The 12,430-nt window shown below is 36.3% G+C and overlaps 1 protein-coding gene across 1 annotated transcript; it reads right to left on the bottom strand.

Annotated features, from left to right (window-relative positions):
* Nucleotides 1-8,789: 8,789 nt before the first annotated feature.
* Nucleotides 8,790-11,081, bottom strand: mis12 (MIS12 kinetochore complex component). The gene is made up of 2 exons (XM_032560981.1): nucleotides 10,639-11,081; nucleotides 8,790-9,278 (listed from the first exon to the last, which is right to left on the bottom strand). Exons 1-2 carry the CDS (start codon nucleotides 11,041-11,043, stop codon nucleotides 8,991-8,993), a joined length of 693 nt encoding a protein of 230 aa, XP_032416872.1. The 5' UTR covers nucleotides 11,044-11,081; the 3' UTR covers nucleotides 8,790-8,990.
* Between the last annotated feature and the right edge of the window lie 1,349 nt (nucleotides 11,082-12,430).

The following is a 12,430-nucleotide window of genomic DNA, read 5'->3' as shown; positions in this document are numbered from 1 at the left end:
GTAGATAAAAAAAACCGTTTTGTTAAAACCTGCATTTGTATATTTAATTTTTTTTTTTAAATGCTAAAAAATTATTAAAATTGACTACTTACTCATTATTGCAACTACATAAATTCCTTAAGAGATAAATATTAAAATTCAAGACTACTTGCGTGTACCACACTCATATTTTAACATCACTCCAGATGTAAATAAAGTGATTACCTAAGAAAAAGTTAAAGTCATTTCAGTAAATGTAACTGAGTAAATGTAACTAGTTACTCCCCAGCTCTGGTCTTTCTCCAGAGATCAGTCGCTGCATGTGTGAAGTTTTAACATGTGTCGTCCCAGCGCTGCTCACACTCTTAAAAAACTCCCCAGAGAGAGATTGTTGGAGGTGAAAGGTCGGGGGTCAGTACGGTGTGTGTGCATGCGCTCAAGTCTTTCTTGGTAAGTATTTGAGGCACTTGAGTTCAGAGGAGAAGCAGCATACCACTCACACACACACACACACACCCTGCCTGTTTTGTCATCATGGTGGCATCTCCTGCTCTCGCTCTGGGCCATCAGCAGGACTTTGTCGGCGGTTCCCTGCTGAGGTGAAGCCACAAATCATCCGAAGCTGGATCTCAGCTAACACAGTGAATCAAACACACTTTGATGATTAAACTTATTCGAAAAAAACAAAAGCAACAAACAGGAAGGACAGATAAAGCCGTGTGGAAGCATCTTTATTGATTTAAAGAAGAAAGTTTAACGTAGCGTGTGTGTTGGGGGAGATGGCACTCGATGGACAGATGGTCCTTTGTGACTCCTGACACCTGACAGCTGCTGCTTTTCTCCTCCTTACCTCTTTTTTCTCCCCCACCTCTCCTCTCACCTCACTCTTCTGCTTTTCTTCTCGCTGCTCCTCTCTTTATCTTCTTTTGTCCTCACTATTCACTGCAAAGGCATTTAGAAGACAATGGAAAACAACTGCAGCGTGAGGAAGGAGGTGTGGCGCATTGATAGGTGAAAACTCTGATCGTTGACTCCTTTGTCTCTGCACTTGTTACAAATAGGGGACAGGGCAGCATCAGGACATCTGGCAGATACAGCACTCATCCTAAATATTGATTATGACATGCTTCAATGCTGTGTTGAATCATAATTTACCCAAAATACAGCTCTGGAAAAAAAACTCTAGGTTTGTGATCTTGTCTGGTTAAAACATGTTTGTTGTTTTTACAGTGAAGTTATTCGCTGTGGGTAAAGTATTCGGAAACTTTACTTAAGTAAAGGTAGCGATACTTCATATGAATATAACTCAAGAAAAAGTAAAAATACTGTTAATATCGAACAATAAAGACTTAAATGTCAGTTAGAAGGTTGGTGGCTTCAACTCACTCACTCTCTGGTTACCTAGCAACTCACTCATTCTTTGGTTACCTAGCGACAACCTGCTGAGTAACTTACACAGGTTTGGCCACTGTGCCTTACTTATAACTGCTTAAAAATAAAAGTAAAAACAACAGTGTGGAGTGAAAACTGGATAAAACAGGAAAGGTTACGTCACCAGTTTGGGAGTGTTTCAGATATTTAAAACAAAAAAATACTCAATAATATGAAATATTTTTTCAGATATATTGTTCAAACCTATACTGTGTTTTAAAACTACTGCTAAAGGAACATTTTTCTAAAAGAAAATTACTCATGTAAATGTAGCTAGTTACTACCATCTCTGTTTACAACAGACATCTCTGGAAAAAATTAAGAGTCCACGTAAAATTATCATTTTCTCGGTTTTTACTCTTTATAGGTATATAATCTTTTACCTAATTTATAGGAATCCGGTTCTTCCGGATAAAGCGGAAGAAAATGGATGGATGGATGGATGGATGGATGGATGGATGGATGGATAGGTTTATGGTTGAGTAAAATAAACATTGTTCTTTTAATTCTACGAACTACTGACAACATGTCTCTGAAATGCAAAGCAAAAATTTTGTATTTATTTGCAGAAAATGAGAAATGGTCAAAACAACGAAAAAAGATGCAGAGCTTTTAAACCTCAAATAATGCAAAGAAAACAAGTTCATATTCATTTAGAAACAACAATACTAATGTTTTAACTCGGGAAGAGTTCAGAAATCGATATTTGGTGGAATGAATATAAAGGTGGGCATATCTCAGCTTTTTAGAACCTGGGTCATTATAGTTTTATTATAGTTTAGTTTAATTTCATTGTGACTTTTTGTTTGTCTAATTCATTTAGCTTTAATTAGTTTTTAGAGTGTTTGCTAGCTTTTATTGGTTATTATTAATTATATAGGCCCCTTCACCATCCATTTTTAAAACCTGGTTGAAAACATATTTTTACTTATTGCCCTTCAATTCAACTGAACCTTTGTTTTACTTGATTTTTACTGGTGTTTCTGTTTAACTCTGCCATTTTATTGTGTTTTTATAATCTCTCTTTTATCTTATTACTGATATGCAGCACTTTATTTCAGCTGTGGCTGGTGTTGGAGCTCTTCATAAATAAAGTTGATGAAAGTTTCAGTTTAGTTTTGAATTTTTATTAATTAGAGCAGTAGTTTTAGTTTTAGATACATTGGTTAATTTATGGGTACAGAATTTAAAAATGCCAAAATATTGTTCTGTGATTATTTATATATCTGTTGGGTAATAAATACCTGGCAGAAGATATTTAAAAAAAAAAAAAAAAAAAGAACAATTATTCAGTTATTGATGAACAACCAACTGACGTGTTTTGTGCCAACTTTTGCTGCCGCCATTTTGTGGACTACCATGAAGTGCCACCAGGGGGAGTAAAGAGAGCTGTAATTTGTGGACAGCTGACGTAAACTGTTTAGTGGTGGGCAAATCAATTTCACATCAGTTCTACCCTAATAAAAAGATTTATAAACATAAAAAAGAATAATAATATATCTATAAGTTCAGTATGTCTAGTATAATCTTGTCAAAAAATGTCTGTTCTGCCTTTATTTCAATGTTGAAGGGATGTAAAAATTATGTGGATAAAACGGTGGTCGGTCTGAAGGGGTTAAAATGTTTTGTTTGTTTATTTGCGCGTCTAAGATAAAAGTTATTCAATTTTAAGAATAGTCTAAAGAAAGACAAGTCCCTATGCCCGATTGTTTTCAAGTTATCTTTTAATTTCCACACACCAAAGTTCCTGGAGGGTTTTTTTCTTCTTTCCGGTCAACTTGTGATCATCCAGATCTGTGTTTTCGAGCAACATGTGTTTAAAGAAGGAAAAGAGGTTCTGCTGCGGTGTGTTGGTTTTCCTGCTGGGTGACACGTGGGTTAAAGAAAGTCACAGTGGATTCCTGAGTCGCTCTCCCTCTCGGCCTAAGCAAACAGCCACTCTCCCCTCCTCTCTGCGCAGGACGCGCTGGCGGTGGGGACAGCTGGCCGGCTGGGAGTGGACATATATCTGAGGACGTATGTGTAGGTATCTGGGTCTCCGTGTGTGCATGCCGTTTTCTTTGTGTGATCCCGAGAGGTCAAAGGTGAGGCTGTGGTTCACAGAGAGCCACGCTCGTCCCCTCCCAACAGGAAGGAGGGCACTGTCCATATGTTGTCTTCACTCAGACACTAATGTTGATTCACACGCTCAGTCACTCTGCGGCCTACAGGTACAAGCTCACGATTAGGATGAAGACACGCCGCAGCTCACACTTTCTGCACACACTCACTGAAAAAATGTGCAGATAAACTCATGGTCACTCAGTGAAGCTTGCTGATGCTGCATATAATTATCACCGTCTCTGCACAAACAGCCAAGACTAACAATGTGAGGATTCGCCTCCTCCGTCAATACTTTCAGTTTTAATACAGGAAAACCTGAAGAGTCCACTGCACTGAGCCCCATTGAAAGCCTCCTGGTTTTTTCACCAAATATTGATTTCTGAACTCTTCCTGAGTTAAAACATTAGTATTAAATGAACATATTACTAAATGAACATGAACTTGTTTTCCTTGCATTATTTGACGTCTGAAAGCTCTGCATCTTTTTCCTTATTTTGACCGTTTCTCATTTTCTGCAAATGAATAGTTAGGTTGCAATAAGGTTATGTTTTAGTGAACCAAGCAGATATTTGAGACTTACACACTTACATTGTCGCCTAAAAACGTTGTACAAAATCACGTGTCACTTAAAGTGTAATATAACAAAATAATTTGTCACTCTTCACCGCTATTGTCGCTCTGCCGGAACGCCCGGTTTGGACCCGCAATGAATTATGGGATATGGTGGGCCGTGAAGGATACACCGGACCCATCCTTCAAATCTGGGGAAAAGAAGGACACATTTGGAGGCCGCATGTGAAGGAGTCTTCGAATTCGGACAGGCCTCGTCGCCACGCTATGACGTAATCGGCCTACAAATCCGTCCTTCGAAGGATGTGGACCCTGGATTCGGACACAGCTTATATTAAAGTGTGACCTCTTTGTTGAAATCTGCTGAATTTGCTCTTTTGTACAAATTTATTTGTCCTATTTTTTCCATTTCAGTCTTTAAAATATCAGAATTCGTGCATCATTTTAGATTTTCCTCTGTCTGACATTTTTAAATGAAGCATAGAATCAGGTATTTTAATCAAGTAATCAATCAAGTAGCCTTTTTATAAAATACTTTTTACTATAACTTGAGTAATTTCTTAGATGGTTACTTGAGAACAAGGTTTGAGTTCTCTACCGATGTCTGATTGTATATTAAGACTCTATAACAAAAGAGTCTTTTTACAACTAAAACCTTTGTGGGCTTTAATTAAACTGTATGTGATAGGCGGATATAACAGTGAAATACAAGGAAAATATTGCATGGTTTTCACATTTTCACACATAAAAATGTAAATAAATGTCTCAATAAAATGGCACAAGATCAGATTCAAGTAAATCACCAAAGGTGAACTTTTTAGCCTACATAAAAAAAGTTATGGTTGAACACAGCAATCCTCATCTGAAACATGGTGGTGGCTGCATCATGCTGTGAGGAAGCTTTTCTAAGCAGAGTAATGGCTGAGAACAGCTTTCTAGAGGGTACAAAAGATTTGAGCTTGTCTTCCAGCAGCACAACGACCCAAAACATACAATCAGAAGAAGAAAATAATGGTTCAGATCAAATTATATTCATGTTTGAGAATGGTCCAGTCAAAGTCTACAATCTCTAGATGTACAAAGTTGGTACAGAAAACCCCCAAAAGATGAAGCTAACTGTAGTGAAAACCTGCTAGCATTTTCTTGAACGTCACTGTCACATAAAACGTTTGTGGTTGTGACATGACAGAATGGGGAACATTTATGGGGTGTAAAATAAATTTAATACCATTGAAATAGCAGACACAAAGATTAAAGAACGACAACTAGTCTAGACTGTGAGGTAATTTTTTTTTTTTTACCAAGCAGCAGCTTGTCTGGATAAAAAGTCTTCATGGCTGGGCAGCAAGACAAGAATTTTGATCAAGAGGTTGGAGCGTCATGTAAAAAAATTTACGTGAATCAAAGGATCATCAAAAAGACGCAGGACAAAAATAAAGCCTTGCAGAGTAAGAAGAAAATCTCTGGAACAATTAGATAAAAATCAACAGAAACAGAGAGGAGGCAGAGCTTATTTCTACTTTTACTTGTAAAACACGTTGACAGCTCTGCTGCTGTACGACTGAATCTAAACCAGAAATTATGACTGGATTTCAGCCGCTGCTGAAAGACACTACAGTATGCATGAATATTTCACCCATTTCTTTTTAAATCAAAGAATGACATTTCATAAACTATCAACTGGCTGAATACATTTTTACTTAGAGGTTTCACGTCTGAAGAAGAAAAAACAGTGCGTTTAATATGAGCAGTACCGACTCTGAACGCAGCTCTGTGGATTTTACATCCATTAGAGTTGATTTTAAAAGAGCACAACAATTAGTTTATTTTAAACAGTTTATTTTAAACGCCTGCTGCTTGTATTAGATGTTATTTCCTGACAGTCGCTTTTGAAGGAGCGATCGTTAGGATGCAGAAAGCTCTAAAAACAGAAAGTGGTTCTCACACCTCTCCATTTGGACTGATCATTTTTCATGTCAGCCACAACTGGCAAACACACAAACAGACCTGAAGAACGCTACAACAAATGCTGCCTGTTTGCATTCGACCTGTTGTTGTTTCTCCACTAAGTTAGTTCTGCTTTACTTGGTTTAGACAGAAAACATGCTCCATCTGCTTCACTAACTATCCTTCAGTATTCGCTCAACAAAAGATTAAAAGTTTATCATTAAGTTTGACCACAGTGTTTTTGCTTGGCTTTATTTTTCCACAAAGATGTGACACCGCAGCATTAAATTAAAATATGAGACATGAAACATACTTCAGTTTTAACTGTAGAAACTTTCATTAAATGAACAAAATTCCCCCGTGCATAAGACATACTACCTTATTTCAAGTCTATTTATTTACATTGAAAAATATAATTAAACAAATAATCATTCCCATTGACATGTCATTTGACATAATTTGTTCAAAAAATTTCAAATAAGTGCTTTTCATAGCCTGAATTTCAATATTTTACTACTATGTATACAATGGATAGAGTATGCAAATGCTGCCCCCTACTGATGAAAACGTATATATGGTTATTCATAGCTGTTGAATTTTTCCACACTGTGGAGGATCTTTGCATCTCCTCCAGAGTTACCGATAGGTTTCTCTTTCCATTTTGGTGAATTAAACATTGCTCTGAGATGTTCAAAGCTTTGTGGTATTGTTTTGTAAGTTTACCCTTAAACTTTACCTCAAATCTTTAACAAGTGGATAAATTTCACTAGAATTCAAAACCTTGTATCCCTTACACTACATTGTGTTTGCCTACTTTTTAATTTGAGCATTTATTTAGGGACAGATCCAGACCATCTAATACCTGCATCACAGAGTTTATAGCTAATCCGCAACACCCATCACCTGGAATCTTTAAAAGTTGGAAATATCAACACTAAATATGATTTTTTTATTTTATTTCAAAATGCATTAAAGTTTGTGGTGAATAATGGACTCTTTTGCAAGGCACTGTCTTGTATAAAAGATATTATGGCACAAAAACTCTAACCTAACATCCATTATTACTAGTATTACTATTATTATTATTATTATCTTCACTTATGATATACCTGAAAGGACACTTTGTTTTTATTTTTTTAAAACGCTTCATAAATAAACAATAATGATGATCCTTTCTGGATGTAAACAAAAAAATTCAAATAAATGGTAATATAAAATTAATAAATATTCTTCTGTTATGCGCACATTAAGGTCACACTGAGAGTCCGGCACATTAATACAGAAAGTAACAGAACCAGAAATCAAAAGAGGAAAGAAAGTAAAACTATTGGCCATTTGGAACTACGTCACTTAATCATTCGAGGCGCGAGAAACATGTTAGAAGAGAAAAAAAAACATGTTAGAAGAGAAAAAAAAACATTTTAGAAGAGAAAAAAAAACATTTTAGAAGAGGAAAAAAAACATTTTAGAAGAGGAAAAAAAAGACATTTTAGAAGAGAAAAAAAAAACATGTTAGAAGAGAAAAAAAAACATTTTAGAAGAGAAAAAAAAAACATGTTAGAAGAGGAAAAAAAACATTTTAGAAGAGAGAAAAAAAGACATGTTAGAAGAGGAAAAAAAACATTTTAGAAGAGAGAAAAAAAACATGTTAGAAGAGGAAAAAAAAAACATTTTAGAAGAGGAAAAAAAAAAACATTTTAGAAGAGGAAAAAAAAACATTTTAGAAGAGAAGAGGAAAAAAACATGTTAGAAGAGGGAAAAAAAACATGTTAGAAGAGGAAAAAAAAACATGTTAGAAGAGGCGGCTAGCTTTACTGCGGTGAAGTGAGAGACGGGAACAGAGCCACTGAAATGTTTTTCCAAAGTGTTTTTGCCAGTTTATTCATGGCTTCTACTTGTTCTAGTCAAGCTAATTTGTCTGTGAACGTAACACACCTGGTTGGGTTTCAAGGACGGCGGTATTTACAAACGTTTTAAACAGCTAGCTTAGAAACCGACCCATACTTCCTCCCTCCTGACGTCTTGATCCAATTACCAACTTTGTCTGAATTCCCAAAATATGATTTATATCATTAAGTTATAAACGGGGCAGACTTAAAAACGTACAAAAGAAGAGATGCTAACCAGTTTTTTCCATATATGCTAGGCTACCTGACAGTGCGGAACTGTCTCCATAGTTACTGTTGGTTAGTCGTGCGATATTTGATATATTTGCAATCATACTTATAAACGCTTATCTTCTTACCTTGTAAAAATGTTCACTGCAGATCCGAGGTAATGCCGAGGGCTGGCTGCCAGTCATTATCATTAACGGCTGCTATCCGTCACCGCCATATTTTTCCTCATTAAAAGTTATAAAATGACAAGTTTGGTTTGCATCCTTGTCTTTTTCAACACCCGACCGCGCATCAGCCTATGACCATTTTTAAAGTGAAATCAATAGAAGCAATATTAGGATACAGATGTGTTTTCAGACTAGCTTTAAAGGAGCTCAGGTTGTTTTGACGTCCGTCATGGCGGAGTGGGCGGCATTCTGGAGAGCGTGACGTCACGTGCAAAGGAACAATAGTTATGTCATACTGATGCAATAGTGTATGGGAAAAAAATGCAATTAAATAAATTGTTAAAGGAGAGGGCTGTGAACCAGTTTGTAAAATGTAAAAAAAATATTCAAATCATCAAAATCCAGTATCTGACGGTCATTTAACTGCAAAATCCAAGTAATTACAACATATTGACTAATTATGCAACATTCTGGGTCAACTGGGAAAGTTCATTTATTGGACACAGATGCATTTCTCCAAACTGAGTAACACATGGACACGGCGCCCCCTACTGGAGAACAATGGCATTTCTTGTTAAAAAATTGACTCAGAAATCAGTGAGCTTCTGCGTCTGTCATTTTATTGTGTACATATATAGCTCTCTAAACATTAAAAAAACATCCCCTCAATGTTCTATTATTTACATTGCAGCTCAGTGTTTCTGCTGTGGACCAGAACCTCATTGACGGCCTTCTGCAGTTTCTTGACGGACTGCATGACGAGGCGGAAGCTTTCCTGGAAGTTTCCGTTCCCTTCCTTCGCCCAGGCTGCCTGTGTCTCTCTGATCCAGGCCAGGATGTCGTCCAGCTGCTGCTGAACCTCCCTCTGCTCCTCCAGCTCGGCCAGCAGAGCTTGTCTGGCACAGACCTCTGCCTCGTAGGCTCTGTGGAGGTCTGCCAGCGACGACTCCAGCTTCAGCACTTCCTGGATGGAGCAGCACCAACAGAGAAGTTAGATTTATCACGTAGAAACGATTGAGACACAAAACAACTACAGATGTTGTCATTATTTGTTGCTGAACATGGCGCTAGGTAAGACTAGAGCCGGGCAAAAAGTATATTTTATCAATTAATCAAAGTTTTGGTTTTTGAAGATTTAATTTTTGGAAAATCTGGAATTTTTTCCATACTAATGCACTTTTTGAGTTTCCATCAATCAGAGTGATGTCAGCATGCACAGGGCCACCATCTTGTTTGTCAAGCATGTTTTAAAACTTTTATTTTAAATTTAGGTAAACTCTACAATGGAATATTATGACCAGGCTAAAAATTACTGCTGTAATTTTTAGCCTGGTATCAAATTATTGATACAAATCAGTATCAAATTATTATCAGTAGCATGATTTGAAACGATCACACAAACAACTATTTCAAAGAAATAACCACATGAATTGAGTTGATTATGTCAGATCATGTTAACTAATGTTTGTTCTCATAAAAAAAACCATCTTCTTATAATTTCAATAAGATTTTTCTGTTAGAATTACAACTGTATTCTTGCAATTAAACAAAAATGATTGTAGTCTGGCCCACTAATCCATTGTGCAGAAGGATGATTTTAGAAACCAAGCAAAACAAAAATTGTCCCTATAAGGCACAGCTTCACCTGCCAGCATAACAACAAACCTTCACACACAGCCAGAGCTGCAATTCAATGGTTTTATATTTTTCAAAACAACCCAAAAGCAAGACTAAAGTTATTAATAGCATAAAATCACAATAGACTAACAAAATATGAAAAGTATTTATCTAAATTAGTCCAACTTAGGCCTGCCACAATGACAGATATTGTGGATGATATTGTTGTTGCGATAAATGATACTATTGTTGCTTTAAGATATTTTTTAGTAATATACCACTGATGGCTTAACAATACAAGAGAACGCATTCTCGGAGATCAATAATCTTTAAATTCTAGTCAACATTTAATACTGGAACTGGAAGACATTTTAAATATTAAAAATCAACAAAGAAAACAACAGAAACAACAAATATAATGAATTATGATTCATTACATCATAATGAATCATGATATAATGATTCATTATATCATTGTCCTTGTCCTATCATTGTCCTTCAAAAAAAGGTCTAGTTCAGATCGAAGCACCAGACTGAAAACTTTTGTCATCTAATTTTTGACCAAGTGAAAAAACGATAAATCGTTCAAAAGGAAATTACTGAGCTGGTTTTAATCATGCGATTAATCGACTTATTGCGACAGGCCTAGACTCCCATTCACTGTTGTGAAACAGAGACGATATTTATTAACCCTTCCGTCCCCTCACCTGTACATCCTGGGGGTATTTCTCATGGGGCTGGTCCTCGGGCAGCAGGACATTCGGTGGTATGGTGAAACATCGGCTCATTAGCAGCGCCTCCATCCGCTCCGACAGCTGCTTGAAGCGCTTCTCCAGGAACTGCTGCAGCTGGCGGGTGCACTCTCTGGCCCGGGTCCGGAGCAGCTCCTCGGGCACATCCGTCCCGCTCTTCCCCAGCTCCCTGACACACACCTTCTCCACCAAGGCTAAAATGTCGCACAGGCTTTCGTGGAAGCAGCTGTGGATCCGAACCATGCAGGTCTGAGGGGTGAAGCTGAAAAACTGCGTTTCGTAGAGTTTTAGTGCCGAAGAAGAGAAGCGGTCACTTTCTTCCTCGTCAGTTTTCATATCTGACTCCTTTTCCCGCGCCATATTGAACTAGCGACGACGCTTCTTCTTCTTCTTCTTCTTCTTTAGACGTTAACGGCAGTTTACATCCATTATTGTAGCACTACTGCCATCTGTCGAATCCCCAAATTGTCCCTAATGAGCCCAGTATTAAAAACTAAAAATCTTCTCTTTCCCCTCATTACTATTTATCTGATCAACCACATTCTCAAATTTCAATCCCCTATTAAAACCTATTTCGTTTTCAGTAATCTTCTTTGATTCACATATTTCCTACAACTAATAAAAACATGTTCCAGTGTTTATACAGTATTACACCAACTACATAAACCAGTAAGATGTTTTCCCATCTTAAAAAGAGTGCCATTCAAAAAACTTTGACCAGTTTTTATTCTATTTATAATTATCTCCTCCCTCCTGTTTACTCTAATTCTTACAACATCAACTGTATTTTGTATCCTATACTAAATGACTTTCCATTCATTTCATTGTCCCACCAAATTTTCCATAACTTCTTACTTTCTTTCCAAACTATACTTTTGCCTTTAGATTTAGATAACTTTACTGGCATATCAATATCTTATTTTTTAACAGCCTCCTCAGCCAACCTATCTGCTCCTTTATTACCCAAAATACCTACACAAGCAGCAGATAAGGAATCACTTACAAACTATTATTTTACTTATTTTAGTATCCTCCACCCTGTTCTAAAGCTAGTAATATAGTACATAAATCTACTGCATATGGACTCAGATAATTAGATGTTATTTTTGAAATATTAATCTTTAATTCAGGAACCACTTCAGTTTTTTGATCTTTCGAACCATCAGTATAAATTTTTAAATAACAATTATATTTATTCTGTATTCAATTATAAAATTCTTGGCCAATATTTTTGATATTTATTTTCTTAATATTTGATAATGATGTGTCTACATTAATGTATTTCCATGTCCATGTAGGCCTCAAAGGCCTTAATGTGAAGTAAATTCTTTGTTATATACATTAAATCCCCAACTCATCCAAAACTATTGACTTGTTCATTTCCTCTTTCCCAACACTTTTCTGATACTTTCTTAACTGGATGATCTTCATTAAATGTATCCAATAATTAACCATTATCTGCTGTCTTCTGATACATAATGGCATTTCTCCTGATTCTAATTGTAAAGTACTGGAGTTGACTCATCAGAAATTTCACTCAAGAGTAATACTTCATAATAAAATTACTCAAGTAAAAATATAAAAGAAGTACTGAATAGTAAAAATACTTCTAAAAGTAAATTATAATGGCACAAATGTAACAAGTTACTACCCAACTCTGCCAGTCTTGACTTGTTGGAAAAAGGGATCTGTTTGGAATAACTGATCAATTTATTACAATGGTGTATTAGTGCCATTAAAAGAAGAA

The sequence above is a fragment of the Xiphophorus hellerii genome, chromosome 4, assembly GCF_003331165.1.
Source record: "Xiphophorus hellerii strain 12219 chromosome 4, Xiphophorus_hellerii-4.1, whole genome shotgun sequence".
Classification (NCBI taxonomy): domain Eukaryota; kingdom Metazoa; phylum Chordata; class Actinopteri; order Cyprinodontiformes; family Poeciliidae; genus Xiphophorus; species Xiphophorus hellerii.
The sequence above is the reverse complement of the archived record's forward strand: the minus strand, read 5'-3'. Positions and strand labels throughout refer to the sequence as shown.

What these genes read in the sequence shown, in the direction of transcription:
- mis12 (XM_032560981.1), bottom strand. Translation starts at nt 11,043, where the DNA reads ATGGCGCGGGAAAAGGAGTCAGATATGAAAACTGACGAGGAAGAAAGT. An exon ending in AATACCCCCAGGATGTACAG is followed by an intron (nt 9,279 to 10,638) that starts GTGAGGGGACGG and finishes TGCTCCATCCAG; the next exon opens with GAAGTGCTGAAGCTGGAGTC.